The sequence below is a fragment of the Nelumbo lutea genome, chromosome 2, assembly GCF_056320005.1.
Source record: "Nelumbo lutea isolate HS-2025 chromosome 2, American lotus-T2T, whole genome shotgun sequence".
In the NCBI taxonomy this organism is placed as follows: domain Eukaryota; kingdom Viridiplantae; phylum Streptophyta; class Magnoliopsida; order Proteales; family Nelumbonaceae; genus Nelumbo; species Nelumbo lutea.
In genome coordinates this window covers 83285928-83306099 of record NC_142685.1, presented here as the reverse complement: position 1 = coordinate 83306099, position 20172 = coordinate 83285928, and the positions used below count along the sequence as shown (strand labels likewise).

Sequence of the window (20172 nt, the reverse complement as noted above, 5' to 3'; positions counted from 1 at the left end):
ATTCCCAATGCAACATTGCAAAAGGCTGTTAGAACTTAGAACGGTGTAGGGTTGGTCCTGATGGAAGCCGATCTCTTGCAGAAGATAATGTTGTATCATTAAATATAATAACAGAGAGCCATCATTTCCAGTATTCTCCCCTGAAATCTTCTGAAACCTGTCATTCCAATCATGGCAAGAAATATAGAACGCAGGGAGTGGCCGGGGTAGCGATTGTTTGCCAATACTAGAACTTAAACCCATGAATAGCGATTGTTTGCCAAACTCCAGCGTACTCACATTAAGTTCTTACGAGGGAGCAAAATTTCAGACAAGTAATGCAACCGCAAGAGCTTAAAAAATGGGATTTCCCTTCCTTTTTTCCCCTCTTCCATATTTCCAGAGAGGATTCTTCAACTAATCTATTAACTATTACATTTACATGTACTTAACTGTAAAAAAAAAAAAAAAAACAAAGAAAAAAATTAAAACAACAAATCACCTGGGCACACGAGTTATAATGTAGTGCCCTTTCTCCAGGTCATATACTGTTTTCAATTGTGGTTTCTGCCATTTTGTTGCATAGAATGCTGCAAGGATAGCTAAGAACAGAACGATAAACAATGTGAGGTACGCAACTGAATCATTCCCAACAACTTGTCCTAGATTTTCTGGTTCTAGCTCAAGGGGCTCAACCACCGTCTGGAGGATGAAAGCACCGAGGGTCCAGTCAAGAGGGATACTTCCACCATGATTTGCAAATCCAATCCTGCAAAGTTTCTTCTTCAATTTAATTTTTAAAAGGAAAACAACAACTCTTTGATAAGGCTTTCTAATTAAGATCTTCATTTTTCCTCTTTTTACTCTTAATGCAAGGTTCAGTCAATCCATTAAACAAAAGGTTTAAACATAAATACAGTAGGCATGTTTACCCTATTTAACTTGGAAGTAGAGTGTCACCACCAAGTAAACCTATGGCCAAGATAATCTTAATTCATATATGAAAAAAAGACTAGCGTCCAACAGCATATATATTAGAGATAGAAGTGACAAAATTGCAAGCTATTTATAGCGAGCGTAAATAAATTGGAGAGTGCCGTTGACATGGCCAAACCAAACAGGCATCCTGAATTTGGTATTACAAAACATATTTAAGAACTTAAGCGATAGTTTAAGAAATCAATAACTTAAAGATTGATCACAGAATAGAGAAAATATGGTGATGGAGAGACCTTTTATAACTACTGTCTTGAGGACCTCCAATGATTGTTAGAAAGAAATAGAGAGATGATGGTACAAGTATGCCTTTTCTTCATTTACGTTGTTGATGTTTCAGCCTTTTAGGAGCTTCATACATTATTTTTATGTACATATTCTGAGCTGAACCCTGGTGTATAGCTTTTTAGAGGGATAAGGTTTTTATGTCGCCCCTTCTTAGGATTATTATAATTCTTTACTAATAAATTAATGGTGGCCACCCATCCACTGGGAGTAAATTTTCAAGTTTAAGAAAAATAATAAGATGAAATTCACCTTATATGAGCTCAACAATATTTTGCAAAGAATCGAGGAACTGATTACGAAGGAAAAGCCTGCAACCATGCTTGTTGCAGGTGGCAAGAAGTCATACGAAAATAAGAAGAAAAAGCAAGGGAGGTCCTTACCTAAACCCAAGAAACAGAGAGACAAATTGTTAAACTGGTATTATTTTTGCAAGCAGACAGGACAAGGGAAGAGGGACTGCCCATAGTACCTAGAATCCAGAAAGAACAAGCCTTCTAAAGGAAAGCAACCGTTGCAACCGTTGAGGGCAAAGTGGTGCTCTACATGGGAACGTTTGCAACCGTTGTAGCTGTAACTATAGGAACTATAGAATTAGTTTTCAAGGAGTTTTAATTCTAAAAGAATATATTTTCATTCTGCAACTTAGGACAAATTTGATTTTAGTGTCAAAGTTAGATAGTGATAGTGGTGATAAGATTACTATTAGATTGAATAACAAGTTCATTGCATCTAGGGATATGGACAATGGTCTCTATGTTCCTCATCCTCAAAGATGAATATTACTAAACATTCTTCAAGTACCCTTCCCATGAAGAGAACTTGTGGAACCATTAATCCTAGTTACCTGTGGCACTTCAGACTTGGCCATGTTAGCATAGAAAGAATCACAAGATTGGTAAACACTGGTCCTTTAGATTTTCTAATCATAGAAGATCTGCTAGATTGTGTACCTTGCATACAATGCAAGATGGCAAAGAGGCCATTTATAGGAAAATCCTAAAGATCCAAGTTAACATTAGACTTGCTACATATAGATGTATTCCATGAATGTAAAGGTAGGAAGTGGATGTCTACTTCATCACCTTTATTGATGACTTGTCATGGTATGGATATCTTTATCTAATGAGTAAAGCTTACAAATTTGTGAAATACTGCATTCTATTTAAGTGCTGCAGAAAAAATATTAGTTCCAAAATTCTTAAACAGGAGATACAAGTCATATATTCACAAGCAACAAAATCTTAGCTAGCATACCTCTTATCATCCATAGAGATTCCAAGGCTATCATGCACCAGTGCTACAATGTATGCAGAAGAGAAGCAGTATTTCAACAAATCAATCTCATCGATGCCCTCATGTTCATCTCTTAGTTTATGCCAATCATCTTCACAGTAATGCCGTCCAGCTGCCTCCAATTCTGACAGAGAAGCCCTCGGAACCATCCCAAAGAGCTGTAGACGTTTGGGGGGGGGGGGGGGCAACAATCAGGTTAATGGAGAAAAGGGAAATTTACAAGCTGGAGATGTATGATATATACACTCCATCTTGAGTGGCAGTATTAGAATACTATGTAGCAAGGACAATCCAAAAAATTATTTATTTATTTTTAAATAATCTCCTGCCTGTACAGTTGCTTCTAGATGTCTGCATTTGGAAATTGCCATGTCCAAACACCTACTTCTGATGTCAGACAGTGACACGTGTTCCATGCAATTGTAAAATGGATATATAGACATGAAAAAGATGACTCCATGGACTAAAAAGGTACTGTACTATCTAGTTTCTAAAATGAACTGTTAACCAACAAAATAAATAAGGAATTCCAAATTTTGTTGCTTCTTACAAACCTCTGAGGTATAGTAAAAGGTATCAGGAGGAACAGTATTGCCTAGTATCTTAGGCAAGAAAGATGAGACTATTTTGCAAGGTGGATGAAAGCATTCATCTGCACAAAAATGAGCAACCACCAATAAAGCGTAATGTCTCTATGAGATGATATAAAAATAAGAGCCACTGGACATTATATAGAATAGCCTTCTTTATTAATGAAAACTTTATCAATAAGCAATAAAATATACTTAGAAAGCAAACATGCAGTGTACAGTATGTGATAGGATCAGTAATTGAATAGTGTTTGATTCAGGTGATAGGATTGGTGAATAGGGTTTAGGTAGATTATGAGTGGCTTTTTGAACAACAGGAGTTCAGATCTGCGCCCCACAATGTCCCACAACACATCTCCGTCGTGTATTGGGAACATCTCCCGATGAGGACATCATCGGTTCTGGTACTATCATCGGGAGATGTTGTTAGACAGTTTTGTATGCCCTTAGCTCCAAATCAGTTTTGATGAACTTTTGACATTTAGTGTAAATGAATAAAGTATATGTTTGATTCATGTTGTGTGGTATGTTTCTGTGTAAGACCCTTAAACTAGACAATGAGACTTGTGTTAGTTTAGAATGTTCACAGCCATTGGATAAGTCTGGGGAGATTTATCCTGCCAAGGCTGACACTGGTATGCTGCAAAATGTTGGGGTGGCCTGTCTCAGCCGCCAGGGTGAGACCCAAGGCACATGCAGTGTAGGATTACTTAAATCTTTGAACTGGACCAGATTTCCAGTATTGCCCTAGACCTTGGAGATTGATGGGCAAAACTGAAAAGTTACACCTGACCCCTAGACTCGATTATGATACTGCACTAGGTGTCGGATTGGACTGTCTTTGATATGCCAATCGGTGAGATCTTCAATGGGGGTCAAAACCTGGGTATGTTGGGACAGTCTGAGAATTCATCTGAGTGGGTGATTATAGTGATAGGATTAGCCCCTTTGTTGGACAAAGGTAATGATCAGGGATGCACTCTCTATGATGGAAACCAAACTGCCGGCAGTTGATTTCAATTGTTGGAATTTTGTTTTGCAAAATTTATATATATAAGATAAATAGATATATACGGTTTTCAAAATGTTTGCAAATGGTTTTAATTCCCGGGATCCATGTGAGTAGAGAGTGCAGCACTGTTCCTTGCAGCCGAGGGAGAGGTCCTCTCTTGTCGGGTAGTGTTTGATCATTATGGGCTGAGAGGTTGAGTGTAAGGCCATTTAGGGTTATACCTGATGGGCTAATCTTGCATCTGCCCACAGTCCCTGGGTTCTTATAAGATGGCTTGACCTAGGGACCACTTGGTGTAAGTGTTGGGCCCACAGAGTCCATGTGATGGGCTCAAGGGGTTCACTGGGCTTTCCAGTGAATTCGGCTAGGCCTTGTAACAAAGGCTGGGCCGAATCCATGTGGCTGATGTGTAGATCAATGCTTGGGTCCCACGCCATACAAAGAAGCCCAACTGGGCAGCAGTTTGGAAGCCTATTGAGCACTTAATACATATTGGGCCTAAAGCCCATTTCGAACTGGGCTGATTTGATCAGTCACTTAAAGGGGCGGATCTGAGGTTAGGTCAAGCCAAAAAGGATTGGGTCTTAACCCTATCCACTCATGGAGACCAAATTCAAATTAGGATTTGAATCTGGTAACCTCCTGATAAGATCAAGAGTGGGCTGATCTAATCTACAGATAAGATTAAGAAGACTCCTTATCCAAATACAGATTTGGATTAGGATAACTCATAATGAGATTAGGAGGTTTCTTAATCACAAAGAAAGAGGAAAAAACCCTAATTCGAATTACAAGAATTCAAACCTTAAGGGATTTCGCAGAGAACACTCTGCAACTTAGAGATTGGATCTCAAAGAAACCCTAGAGAAAAGAAAGCAGTTCACCATCTTCTTCTCTAGCCTTCTCCTCCAGTAGCCACTGCCATCTACTGCCAGTTCGAGTTCTCTGTAAGGGAAGATCAAGAAAAGTTCTTGATTGTGTGTGGTGCTCACTGCTTCCATCGAGTTCTTCAGAAGAACTTGGTTCGTGGGACGAACACTGCTAGTTCTGTTCCATCATCACTGTGTCATCTTCAATGGGAGTAGTTCTTGGGATTTTCTTTGGGCGTGAACACTGACGTTGGGAGATACTGCTTCTCAGGATCAGGTATATCCCTTCCCTTCTCTTTTGGTTCAGAACTGGTTCGGTTTTGGTTCAAGATAAATCCTGGAAAATCCAGGGAATATGATTCCCAGTTGGAAGAATGGCAAGAAATTTTTGAAATTCGCCCACCCATTACGCAACCTTTTTGGCGTCCATATGATGGATCTTACCATTCTTTCAGATGTTCCCAATACACGGCGGGAATGTGCTGTGGGACGTTGTGAGGCAGCCCCTTGTGGGGCGTAGATGTGAACTCAAACAACAGGTTGTTGTAATCCCAACATCTGCACAGTGTTACCCTACATCAATCTGTGGAGAATCTGTTACTTGATGTACCTTATTAGTGCAGTCCCTGTTGTTCATTTTTTTTCTTGTATGTCTTATTTCTTTTCTTTTTCTATTTCAGCCCTGTTTGGGAATTCTTGTAATTTTATTCTCCATTAATGTTAAGAGGGCTTTTTGGGGGTGAGGATCGATTCATTCTGGACACCCCTATAACTTGTTCTTTGTTCTTCTCCTGCTTTGGTTGAGAAGGTTAACATGGTATCAGAGCAGGTCCTCTGCACCAACTTATAATCTCAGGTTTATTTTCTAGTTAAGATTGAAGAGCAATAACAGGGCATTCAAAATCCGTGTTTGAGTTCTTTGGAGTTACTGTGTGAGCTGTTTTGATCAGCACAAGATTTTTCAGTTTTCCTGGAAAGGACGCCTAGCAGGTTGGTAAATCACCTATTTCTCTCAATTGCTTGATCCAATCAACCTATAACCCTAGATTTGGTGTCGCCCTAGGATTATCTTGCTTCATTTACCTGGTTCAGATTTCAGGAGAGTTTTTCATCCCACTTTTGGTTTGACAGTCCTGGAACTTGCCATTTTTTGGACTGTCAACTCTAAGGTTCCGTTTGTTGAAGCTGGTGTGGTTTCTTCTGGAGTATTTTAGTTTCTCTTAGTGCTGAAAATCATCTATTGCTCCTTGGACCGATGTGGTTGGTGGTCATTACTTATTTCTCTTGCTGAACTTTGTTTCATTTCTTATTCTTGCTTGTGGTTTATTTACTGTCTCTTTGCAGAAATGGCCTCTGACAGAGTAGGCATTATCCTCATAAAACTAAATGGATTAAACTTCGGAATGTGGAAGTTCCATTTTCATTTCAATGTTGAAGGGAAAAGCTTGGAAGGGTATCTAAATGGAACTGTTACTAAACCAGCTGAGATTGATACTTAGGCATTTCAGCAATGGAAACTAGATAACGGAAAAATTGTTTCTTGGATTCTTAGCTCTATAGAATCCCATACTGCTGTACCTATGAGGAGGATAAAGACTTCCTATGAAATGTATTCCTACCTGAAAAAAGTGTCAAATTGAATCAGAAATTTTTGCTTACCATCAAAGGGATAGGAAGATTCAAGAATGCTATGCTGATTTCCTTGATTTGCGGGCTGAATAGGAGTTGGTTCATATTGACCCTTCTGACAGCAGAATGCATGAAATACCTTCAAAAGCAATTTGACAAGAGAAAGGTAAATCAATTCCTGATCAGACTTGGACCGAAATCTAAGATAATCGGGTCCAATATTAAGTAGGGGCACTCTTCCAAGAATTCAGCATGATATTCCCATAACTTTCTATCCCCTGACAATAGGCAAAAATTTCAGATTCGACCTGATACTGTCTAGATATATTATTGAGAAGTCCTTTCTATTCCTTGTTGGAAGGAAAATAAGTATACTAAGATGTGTTCCTTGATTGAGAATGATACATGAGATATGTTGTCTCTTCCTCTTGATGCTACTATACTTGATCGAGAAGCCCCTTCTATTCCACTTGGATGCTATGTTGATCCTCTCTACCATATTCATGGAGTTTTGAACAATCATAGGAACTTCATCTCGACTTTTCATCAAGTAGAGCCATATATACTGATTGTAGTCATCAATGAAGAGGATGAAGTATTTATACCTACTCATGCAAGGGATAGCATATGGGCCCCAAAAACAATATGGATCAAATGGAAAGCAACATTACTTCTTTTACTACTTGCAAAATATGTGGTTCTACATTGTTTGGATAGATGATAAACTTCACATTTAAGGTTCAACTTTGACACCGAGTCAAATAAGTTTGGAAACAAAAGTTTTACAGAATCAAAAGATATGACCAAGACGACAATGCCATAATTTCAAAATACTCATTTTCTCATTTGAACAAAACTCAGTCTGACTCGATAATCCATGCTCTAAAGGTCCATCAAAGAGGTAGACTTCATCAACTTCATGTCCACTTCCAATTATCTTCCCTGTGCTCAAGTCTTGATAAACACAACGGGTAGGGAAAAAAGGTCACTAAGCAACTATGGGATTTTGTAAGAGAACTAACAGACAACAAATTTTGATGTAACTAGGGAACATGAAGAATAGATCAAAGAGAAAGGTTATGAGTGATTTTGACTTCACCCAAACCTGAAATAGGGGTTTGAGATCCATCAACAACAGTAAATCTTGCCCTTCCTTGGGGTTAATTTATATGAAGCAAAATGTGAATGCATACCAGTCATATGGACACTAGCCCCAAAGTCTACAATCCATGGGCTAAAAGATGTGGAACAAACAAGTGCAGTACTTGTCATGGCATATGAATTAGATGGATCACTAGGTCCATAACTTGATGAGGAGGATGTACCGCCATTTTCCAATTGCAATAGTATATTCCTAAGTTTGTCCATTACATCAAAGGAGTAAGGAACATTAGAAGTGTTAGACAGTTTTGTATGCCCTTAGCTTCAATCCGATTTGATGTACTTTTGATTTTTAATGTAAATAAATAAAGTGCATGTTTGATTCATGTTGTTTGGTATAATTCTGTGTAAGACCCTAAGACTGGACACTTATAGAGACTCGTGTTAGTTTTAAATGTTCACAGCCATTGGATAAGTCTGGGGAGATTTATCCTGCCAAAGCTGATACTGGTGTGCCACCAAGTGTTGGGATGGCCTGTCTCGGCCACCAGGGTAAGACCCAAGGCACATGTAGTATGGGATTATTCGAATCCTTGAATCGGACCAGATTGCCAGTATTGCCCTAGACCTTGGAGACAGATGGGCAAAACTGGAAAGTTACACCTGACCCCTAGACTCGATTATGACAATTCACTAGGTGTTGGATCGGGCTGTCTTTGATATGCCAATCAGTGAGATCCTTAGCGGGGATCAAAACCTGGGTATGTTGGGACAGTCTGAGAATTCATATGAGTGGGTGATCATAGTGACAGGATTAGCCCCTTTGTCGGACAAAGGTAATGATCGAGAAGGCACTCTCTGATGGAAACCAAACTGCCGATAGTTGATTTCAATCGTTGGAATTTTGTTTTGCAAAATTAATATACATATATATAGTTGTATGGTTTCAAAATGTTTGCAAACTGTTTTAATTCCCGGGATCCATGTGAGTGGAGAGTGCGGCACTGTTCCTTGTAGCCAAGGGAGAGGTCCTCTCTTGTCGAGCAATGCTTGATCATTAAGGGCTGAGAGGTTAAGTGTAAGACCATTTAGGATAATACCTAATGGGCTAATCTTGCACCTACCCACAGTTCTTGGGTTTTTATAAGATGGCTTGACCCAGGGATCACTTAATGCAAGTGTTGGGCCCGTAGGGTCCATGTGATGCGCTCAGGGGTTCACTGAGCTTTTCAGTGAATTCGTCTGGGCCTTGTAATAAGGGTTGGGCCGAACCCATGTGGCTGGTGTGTAGATCAATGCTTGGGTCCCATGCCATACAAAGAAGCCTAACTGGGCAACAGATTGGAAACTAGTTAAGCGATTAACACTTAATGGGCCAAAAGCCCATTTCGAGCTGGGCTGATGTGATCACCCATCTATGGGGCGAATCTGGGATTAAAGTTAGCAAAAGGATTGGGCCTTTAACCTTATCCACTCTGGGAGACCAAATTCAAATTAGATTTGAATCTGGTAACCTCCTGATAAGATCAGGAGTAAGCTAACTTAATCTGCAGATAGGATTAAGATCATCCCCTATCCAAATGCTGATTTGGATTGGGATAGCTCCTAATCAGGAGGTTTCTTAATCAAGAAGAAAAGAGGAGAAACCCAAAGAGATCATAATCAGATTTCGAACTTAGGGTTGCATGTAGAGAACTCATCCTGCAAACTGAGATTAGATCTCATACACACTCCAGAGAGAAGAGAAGCAATTCAGCCATCTTCGTCCCAGGAGTTCTCCTCCAACCGCCGCCATTCCTTCTGGCAAGATTCGATCTTTCCAGAAGAAAGAAATCAAGAAATCAATTCTTGACATCAGTCTTGCAGAAAAGACTGAAAAAGATTTGGTGATTAGAGTTTCCAGAGGATTCTTGAGAATGATCCAGTGTGTAGGATGCACTCTGCTGGTTCCGTTTCACATACAGCTGTGTCATCTTCAGCAGGATAAACAACTGTCAACACTCCCCCTCAAGTTGGAGCATAGATATCAATCATGCCCAACTTGTCACAAAGATCATGATGTCTGGAAAGGTTTAAACCCTTTATAAAGATGTCTGCAAGTTGGTTCTCAGAAGTGACATAAGGGGTACACACTTCGCCTGTGATAACTTTCTCTTTGATAAAATGCTTGTCAACTTCGATGTGCTTTGTTCTATCATGTAGCACCGGATTGGCAGCAATGCTTATAGCTGCTTTGTTATCACAAAATAGAGTTATAGGTTTGGTCACTGGGAAACCCAACTCCCCCAACAAATTCTTTATCCACATGCCTTCAGCAACCCTGTGGGCCATAGCACGATATTCAGCTTCAACACTGGATCTAGCTACCACATTTTGCTTTTTACTCCTCCATGTAATAAGGTTCCCTCCTATAAAGGTGCAGTAGCCATTGGTAGACTTTCTGTCACTTTGGGATTCAGCTCAATCTGCATCTGTATAAATTTCAACTTTCAAATGTCCGTGCTTTTGAAATAACAAACCAATACCTGGATACTTCTTTAGATATCGGAGAATTCTCTCTGTTGCTTCAAGATGAGAAGACCTAGGAGCATGCATGAACTGACTGAGGACACCAACAGCATATGCAATGTCTGGGCGAGTCATAGGAAGGTATAACAATCTCCCTACAATCCTTTGAAACCGTTTCACATCCTTGAGCGATTCACCACAGTTGTCACCTAATTTATGGTTGGGGTCAATGGGAGAGTCAACTGGCTTCACCCCCATCTTTCCAGTGTCCTGAAGTAAATCTAGGACATATTTCCTTTGAGAAATGAAGATACCCTTCTTTGATCGGGCAACCTCAATTCCAAGGAAGTATCTGGCAGGTCCTAGATCCTTCACTTCAAACTGAGTGGCAAGAAAAGTTTCAATTTCTGAATTTCATCCTCCCAATCACCAATAACAATTATGTCATCCACATATACAATTAGAGCAACAATTTTACCTTCTCATTTTTTCACAAACAGTGTGTGATCTGATTGACATTGCATGTATCCTTTCTGCAGAACTGCCACATGGAATCTGCTGAACCAAGCTCTTGATGATTGTTTCAGCCCATATAAGGACTTCTTCAACTTGCACACTTTATGTTCATTGCCTTGGGCTAGAAAACCAGGAGGTTGAATCATGTACACTTCCTCTTCAAGGTCACCATTCAAGAATCCATTCTTGATGTCCAGCTGGTGTAAAACCCAATCCAGATTAGCCACAAGAGAGAAAAGGATTCTAATGGAATTCATCTTGGCAACGGGGGCAAAAGTTTCTGCATAATCAACTCCATACACTTGAGTAAATCCCTTTGCCACTAAGCGAGTTTTATACCTTTCCACTGTTCCATCAACCTTATGCTTGACTATGAACACCCATTTATATCCAACTGGAACCTTTCCCTTAGGAAGATCAACAAGTTTCCTTATGCCATTTTTGTGAAGGGCATTAATTTTTTCCCTCATGGCATTTGTCCATTCAGTAACTGAAAGAGCTTCTGCCACATTCTTAGGGATGGGGACACTGTCAATAGAGGTAAGGAAGGCACGGAATGAGGATGAAATGTTCTCACAGGAGACAAAGTTGGAAATGGGATGTTTAGTGGTGCACAATCTAACACCCTTCCTGTGAGAAATAGGACGGTCAAGACCATTAGCAGTAGAGGAATCATTTTCAATAGATTCAAGGACATCATTGGGAGCCAAAATACTTGAGTGAGTATGATCCTCCCCCGAGGAGTCTGGTGGCACTGGAGGTACAGCTTCTGGATTCTCTACAGCTCTTGAATTTGGTTGGCCTTTGCGACGACAAGAAAAAACACGAAAAGGTGGAGGGTCAGGGAGAGAGGGAAGCTGAACCAGTTTCTCCTCATGCTTACACTCCCCCTGAGGAGAAACAGGATAGAAAGGCTCATCTTCAAAGAAAGAAACATGCATGGAGACATAGAATTTACGAGAAATAGGATCAAAACAACGGTATCCCTTTTGAGTGAAGGAGTAACCAAGAAACATGCAAGGGATAGCACGAGAATCCAATTTCCCACGGGATGGGAGACAGATTTTGGACAAAACACCGATAAACAAAGGCACGAGGAATAGAAAGAAGGGGAGCCTTAGGAAAGAGAAGTTGATGTGGGGCTTTGTACTCTAACCGACGAAAAGGCATACGATTTATAAGGTAAGTGGAACAAAGAACAACTTCAAGCCAAAACCATTTGGGAACATTCATATGAAGTAGTTAACCTCGAGTTTCAAGGAGATGTCGGTTCTTCCGTTCGGCCACACCATTTTGTTGTGGTGTGCGGGCACAAGAGCTACGATGAAGGGAACCATGCGAAGCAAAAAATTCCGTGAGGTCACTATGAAAAAATTCTTTTGCATTATCTGATTGGAAAATTTGGATTTCAGTTTAAAATTGAGTGAAGACCATCCGCTAGAAATCTTGAATGATTTTTGGTACTTCTTCCCTAGTTCGCATCGGGTATACCCAAGTATATCTAGAATAATTATCAATGAGGGTAATGAAATACTTGTAGCCACTCTCAGATGGTAAAGTAACAGGGCCCCACACATCAGAATGAACAATGTGAAACAGAGATTCAGATTTGCTATTTCTTTGAAGAAAATGAGTTCTACAATGCTTACTCAACTGACACGTTTGACAAGAAAAATCAGAAACAAACATTGACTTAAACAGTTATGGGAATACAACTTTCAAAGACTCAAAAGACAAATGACCAAAACAACAATGCCATAAATAGACTTTTTTCTTACAGGACTGACTCATAGACTGACTCATAGACCCTGTAACATGAAGATTTGGAAAGAAGGTCACTGGGCAATTCAAGGAATTAGTAACACTACTAACAGAGAACAAATTAATGGGAAAATTTGGAAAGAACATCAGAAAGGGTAAGGCCAAGAGGAAGAGAGAGAGTTCCTTGACCAGCTATGGAAGAGTATGATCCATCGGCTAGTCTCACCTTGTCTCTTCCAGAAAGAGGGTGATAGGTTTGAAAGTAAGAGGACGTACCAGTCATATGTTTTGATGCTCCAGAATCAATGATCCATGGAGAGTCAAGGGTGTGAGAAGCAACATGGGAAGCAGTGGCAGGGTTACCTGACGTAGATGCAAATGAGGTTGAGGGAGGACTATCCATCTGACGAATTGCTCTACCATAGAGCTCTAAATGGTCATGGAAGGAATACATAATGTCCTCCCTCGGGTCAAGTCCAGTGAGATGTGTCTGAGTCACAGTAGAAATGAGGGGCTGATTCTCCCGAGAAGCCATGTTGGCCATGTGATGTTTCTCTGTACTTTGCTGTCCATACTTCTTATTCACCTCTGAACCTTGCTTCTTAGTCAGATCTTGAGCCCATTTTGGTTTCCCATGAAGATCCCAACAGGTATCTTTGGTGTGTCGGGGTTTCTGGCAATGAGTGCACCACATTTTTCCTTATCTTCTGTTTTTTTTCTAGAGATCTCCTTTCCGGGAAGAAGATCCCACACTAGTAGATACACCCCCTTTTGCAACTAACACAACAGCATCCCCACCAGGGCTGTTCATCAAATTTCTCCTGCTTTCTTCAAATTGTACAAGAGCATAGACTTCCTGAACAGAAGGGAGATCCTTAGAACTGAGAATCTTAACCCTGATAGATTCATACATAGGATTCAGACCATGTAAGAATGCAAACACCCTTTGCTGGGAGACAAGCTATTTGTACTTCTTAGCATCCTCATCACACTTCCAATCCACACTCTGGTAGTGATCCAACTCCTTCAAGACAGATGTTAAGTCAGAGTAATAGACCGATAAACACCACTCCCCCTGTCTACAAGTAGAAGATGCTGCCTGCAGTTGATAAATTTTGGCATAGTGTCGTAATTCTGAATATGTAGACTTTGCTTGTTCCCAGATTTCATTCGCAGTTTCAACCCACATGAAATTCTTCCTTATTTGAGGTTGCATGGAAACCAAGAGCCAGGACATAACAATATTGTTCTCCTGATTCCATCTATCATATTTAGCACTCCTGGAGGATGGTTCTTTTATCCTCCCATTAATATAGCCTATCTTCCCCCTTGCAGTGATGTATAATTTGATCCCTCTTGACCACCCCAGGTAATTTGAACCATCAAGAGGGACAACAGCCATGGGAAAGGATAGGTCACCCCCACCCATTCCACTCAGCATTGAGGAAACTCCAGATGTGGCTGAATCTTCACTGCCCATGATATCTGAATAAAAAGTTGAAATAGCAATAAAAAAGGTACAGCCGTACAAGACTTTCAGATATAGGTCCTTCTGACCACCGGTTTCACTGAGAACAAAAGAAAGAGCATTGCTGTTGCAGTACAAGAATAGGTCCTTCTGACCTACAGTTTCACTGAGAACAAATAACAAACAGAACACTGCTGTTGCAGTACAACAGGTCCTTCTGACCTATAGTTCCACTGAGAACAAACAACAAACTGAACACTGTTGTTGCAGTACTGAAACAGGTCGTTCTGACCTACGGTTTCACTGAAACAAGTCTGCACACTGCTATTGCAGTACAAGAACAGGTCTGAATGACCTACTTAGTAAGGCTGATAGCTAACCAGTCAAGGAGATCAATAGAGTAGCCGAACAGTCAATTAATAAGATTAATGTTGAGCAGACAATTAGTCGGCTAAAACAGACCATCAACAGTCCACAATACCAACAAAAAAAGGTTTAAATACAGTTACTGTGTTAAGGAATACAGTCGCTTAACAGTAGGGCAGCCGAACAGTTCATCAGTTGAACAGACAACAGTTGGGTAGCCGAACAGTCATCAAACAGTTCAGCAAACAATAGGCATCTGAACAGACAAGGATGATAGTACCTCTTTTAGTTTCAGATGATAGTCTCCCTTATGGTAAACCAGAACTCCTTGACTGTAAACCGGAGCTCCTTCTACCAATCCTCAAACAATAGGCAGCCGAACAGAAGATGAGCAATACTTCTTTTAGTTTCAGATGCTAGCCTTTCTGAAGACAAAACACCCTCTACGAACTGCAAACAATAGTCTCTCTACAGTCGAGCAGACAGGAGGAGCAATTTCTGGGCTGGAAGACGAAAAGACTCTATAACTTCTGGGTCGAACTAACTTCACCAGATCAAGAGTTCGATTGGAGACAGCACTGGATGCAATAGTAGTTAGCTTGACACCACCCTTCAGGCCTGGACGACTTGCTCTGATACCATGTTGAGCAAGAGCAAGTGAAGAGAGGAGAGGAGAAGAGAGAAGAGAGGCGAGTCGAGTGACTGAAAGCCCTCCAGAACATAGGGGGCGAAAGAATGACTATTATTTATACTAGTACATTCGAACAATATAAACAAAGGAGAAATTACAACAGTACCCTTATGGTACTAAACCTGAATACATAAACAACTGTCAACAGGCTTGATAGTAAAAAGAGCTTTTGCTCAAGTGTTAATTTCTAGCGCCAAAAGTTCAAATGAGTTAGATCAATTAGTTTTAAAAGGAAAAACCAGATTGGCTCTTGAGAGAGTTGAACTGTCGGGTCAAGTCGAAGGCGGTGGCTATTTAAAAAATCATGTGACTGAGCATTTAAGTGGGGTTGGGCCTATTATTTCAATTGAGCCCTCTGAGTCTCTTATTGGGCCAAAGGAAGCTGGCCCATGTTTTAAGTCCTCGCATGTTTCTTTGAGAAAGGCACATGACTGAGGAGGGATCAATGTTAGACAAAACAAATCGTCTAGCATCGTCCCCATAATGGTCTTCCTCGGGTGCAGAGATGTTGAACCAGATTTCAAGGTCATTACAGTGGGTTCACTAAAGATGCTATTGTGACTATCCAAAGACCGGCACAATCCGAGATCAGTTCGATGAAGTGACCGTGAAAACTGTGAAGTAGATCTATCAACTAAAGCTGAAAGAGACTCAGATTCAGACACAGACAACACAATTAGTATAGGAAGCGTAAATCAGCAAGATTCGAAGGACTTGTGGGAGGATGAAAGTTTAAACACTGCTATTCTGTTCCCAATGTAGGAAATGTGTTTTGGAAGGACGTGGAAAAGGGGAGGAGTAGAAAAAGCTGAATTAGTTTCTCCGATTATTTTAGTGGTGAGATGTTCTAATGGGTCAAATGATCTTTGGATTATTGGCTCGAACCAATCCATTGCAACAACATGGGAGGAGAGAGGTGTCGACTGTCGAGATAATAATTAATGTTAGCATCATCTTTCATTCATCTAGATGAGCAGCATTGGGATGGTGAAAGGCCTCCTCTGAGTCCTCTCAATTAGCTAAGAATAGAACACTTGATTATTGAAGCTACTGTAGCTACAGTAGTTCGAACTAGTAAGGAGAAGAAGAAAGAGAAGGAGAAGAAGAAGGAGAAGAGAAGAGGAAGATGAAAGAACTGTCGAACCTAATAGCTAAACCCTATTAGTCGACCTCTTAATAGTGATTAGGCTTCTAATTAAATGTACAAGGACTAAACTGCCCCTACTTAAGTATGGGACAGAGAACCTCTAATAAGACTACCACATAAGCTCATAACTTAACCAAGGTGAGTTGACTAATCTACCCTTATTCGGCTAACTCTAACACTCCCCCTCAAGCTGGAGAATATATGTCATATAATCCCAGCTTGTTACATATATATAGTTCACTCTCCCTAAGCTTAAGGCTTTTGTAAACAAATATGCCCACGGATCACTTGAGCTTACATGTTCTGTGCTTATCTCTCCAATAAAAACCTTCTCCCTCACAAAGTGGCAATCAATCTCAATGTGCTTTGTTCTCTCATGAAAAATAGGGTTGGATGAGATATGGAGCGCAGCTTGATTGTCACAGTACAACCTCATAGGCTTATCCATGTGGAACCCGATTTCTTGTAGGAGATTCCTCAACCACATTAATTCACATGTAGTGTGTGCCATGGCTCTGTACTCGGCTTCAGCACTGCTTCTAGCGACAACCGTCTGCTTTTTACTCTTCCACGTCACAAGATTTCCTCCAAGAAATGTGCAGTAACCTGTAGTAGATCTTCTATCAGACACAGAGCCCGCCCAATCTGCATCCGTGTACCCAACTACTTCAAGTTTTCCTCCTGGTTTATCCAATAGCCCGCGGCTCGGAGCTCCCTTCAAATATCTTACAATTCTAAGAACTGCATCCCAGTGAGATATACGAGGGTTCGGCATAAATTGGCTCACCACACGGATTGCAAAGGAGATGTCTGGTCTCGTGATAATCAAATAGTTCAGCTTCCTCACTACTCGTCTATACCTTCCAGGATCATCAAATATTTCCCCTGTATCACTGCTCAACTTAACATTTGGTTCCATAGGAGTTTCAGCCGGTTTTGCACCTAACAGTCTTGTTTTGTCCAATAGATCGAGAACATATTTTCTTTGGCACAGGTTTACACCTTGTCTTGATCCAACAACTTCTATACCCAAGAAATACTTCAATGTCCCAAGGTCTTTTGTTTGAAAATGATTTTGCAGAAAGACCTTGAGTTTGTCGATCCCCAATTTGCTGAACACTAAGTGATCAACCTGGCATTGTTTCATTCCAAAATTCTTCACCACTTCACTAAACTTCCCGAACCAAGCACGAGGCGATTGTTTCAACCCATAAATTGCCTTTTTCAGTCTACACACCTTACCAGCCTCCCCCTGAGCAACAAACCCAGGTGGTTGTTCCATATATACCTCCTCTATAAGGTCACCATGAAGGAAGGCATTTTTTATGTCAAGTTGAAATAAGGGTCAATCATACATAACTGCCAGAGGAATTTAACACACGGACAGAGCTAATCTTACCCACTGGAGAGAAGGTCTCCATATAGTCCACTCCATACAACTGTGAATACCCTTTAGCAACAAGTCTGGCTTTCAGACGCTCCACACTACCATCTAGCAAGTATTTAACAGTATACACCCATTTACAACCCACAACATGCTTACCAGGAGGAAGAGTAGTGAGCTCCCACGTGTGAGTATGCTGAAGAGCAGAGAGTTCCTCCTTCATTGCCTGCCTCTACCCAGGTGAACTAAGAGCCTCTTGGACATTGTTAGGTATGGAAATAGATGACAATAGTGAAACAAACTGCCGATGTTTGGCAGAAAGGCGAGGTACTGAAACAAAATTGGAAATGCGATGGAGAGAACTACGTTTACCTTTCCGTAAGGCAATGGGTAGGTCAAGTCCTGATGGTTCAGCAACAAGAGCAACGACAGGATCCGCGGACAAGGTAGAAGCTGGAGGAGGGGCCGGTGTCGTTCGACGTGTATACACTTGTCGAATTGGTGGTCGTTCAGTAGGGATCTGCACTGGATGAGGTGACGAGTCAACTCCAACAGGAACACCCGGAATGGGAACACTGACTAGAAAAGGAAGAGGAAGTAAAGGTGGAGACGAAGATGCTTCAGTTTTTGAGAAGAAGGGAACAGACTCAAAAAATGTGATATCAGGACAAACATAGCACTTCCGAGTAATGGGATTGTAACACTTGTACCCTTTTTGAGTCCGAGAGTAGCCAAGAAAGACACACTTAATGGAGCGTGCATCCAACTTGTCTATTCCAGGACTCAGATTGTGAACAAAGCACACACAGCCAAATATACGAGGTGTTAATGGAAAGGGAGACAAGGTGGGGAACAAGATAGAGAAGGGAGACCAACCATGAAGAATAAAGGAGGGCATCCGATTAATGAGGAAACACGCAGTAAGTATAGCATCACTCCAAAACCGTTTAGGAACACTCATATGATGAAGAATAGACCGAGCTGTTTCAAGGAGATGACGGTTCTTCCGTTCAGCCACCCCATTTTGTTGAGGAGTGGATGCACAAGAAGTTTGATGAATGATGCCATACTGTTCTAAATACTGTTGAAAGGAAGTTAGAAAATTATCACGACCATTATCTGAACGAAGAACTTTGATTGGAACACCAAATTGTGTACGTATTTTAGCATGGAATTTTTGAAAAATGGAAAATAATTCACTCCTTTCTTTCATTAAATAAATCCATGTCATTCTTGAACAATCATCAATAAAAGTGACAAAATACTTATAACCATTATAAGACTCTATTTTGATCGGGCCCCAAACATCTGAATGAACCAAAGAAAAATGACTCAACATACGACTTTCAACTCTAGGACTGAAGGAAACACGACGATATTTCCCAAACTGACATGACTCACACTGTAACACTGACAAATGACTCAAAGGCGGAACTAGTATTTTGAGTGCCTTGAGAGAAGGATGTCCCAGTCGACAATGCCACTGTAGAGGAGTGAGTGAAGTCTGAAGTGCAACTGACGATCCACCACCGTCAAGGTAATACAATCCACCAGCTTCATGCCCCCCACCAATCTTCTTCCCCGTCCCGAGATCCTGAAAAACACAAGAGGAAGGAGAAAAAGTAACAGAGCAGTTAAGAGTCTTGGTTAATTTACTAACAGACATAAGATTGAATGGAAACCTAGGGACATATAGAACAGATGATAAAGAAAGAGAAGCCATGTCTAACATTGCCAACACCACAGATGGGAGAGGAGGAACCATTGGCAAGGGTAACAGTTTGAGATGTGGAAGTTTCAGAGAGAAGAAAACACACCTGGAGTCCCGGTCATGTGATCAGAGGCACCAGAGTCAATAATCCAATGAGAGGTTTTAGATGACAAGCAAGCTATACCTGAGTGGGCAAGAGTAGCAGTAGTGTGCTGTGAAGTGGATTGAAGGAACCGCTCATACTCATCACGCGGTACACTCACCATCTCCCTTCCGGAAACAAATGTAGATGTGGAAGGAGTTAGGTCTGCCTGTTGATTATCACTGACATCAACCCCACCAGCAAAAGCATGATTGGCCCATTTAGAGGGAGGGCGGCCATGAAGATCATAACAGAAATTTACGGAATGTCCTTCCCTACCACAGTGGGTACACTTCGTTGTAGAGCTGCCTTTTTCTTTGCCACGGCTTCCCCCTGAGTCACAACCACCACCACGACCTCCTCAGGAGGCATGTCCTCCCCCTTTCGTACCACGTCCACCTCCTCTGGCTGTCACAAAAGCTGATCTATCAAACTGTGTGGGATTCTCTATCTGTCCCAAAGAACCTTGTGACATCTAGTTGTTCCCTCTGTTGTTGCTGAACCTTAACATCTAGAGTGAGAGGATGATAGACATTGAGTTCATTTCTGAGGTTCTTCATACTGGCATAGTACTCTTCTAGGGTTTTATTTCCTTGTTGCAGACCAAAGTACTCCTGATAGAGCTGATATACCCTTGTAGTATTATCATGCCTAGAATACAGCTTCTTGGCATGTTCCCATGTGTCTTTAGCTGTATCTAAGAACATGAAGTTGGCACTTA

The 20172-nt window shown here is 41.0% G+C and overlaps 1 protein-coding gene across 1 annotated transcript in view; it reads right to left on the bottom strand.

Moving 5' to 3' along the window:
- Positions 1 to 333: 333 nt before the first annotated feature.
- Positions 334 to 20172, bottom strand: part of LOC148871653 (putative apyrase 6) — a 105983-nt gene continuing 86144 nt past the window's right edge. The window contains exons 6-8 of the mRNA XM_088973810.1: positions 3111 to 3208; positions 2518 to 2714; positions 334 to 748 (exon numbers count right to left, since the gene is read on the bottom strand). Coding sequence (XP_088829936.1) covers positions 478 to 748; positions 2518 to 2714; positions 3111 to 3208 — 566 coding nt within the window. The 3' untranslated portion in view covers positions 334 to 477. The remainder of the gene's footprint in view (positions 749 to 2517; positions 2715 to 3110; positions 3209 to 20172) is intronic.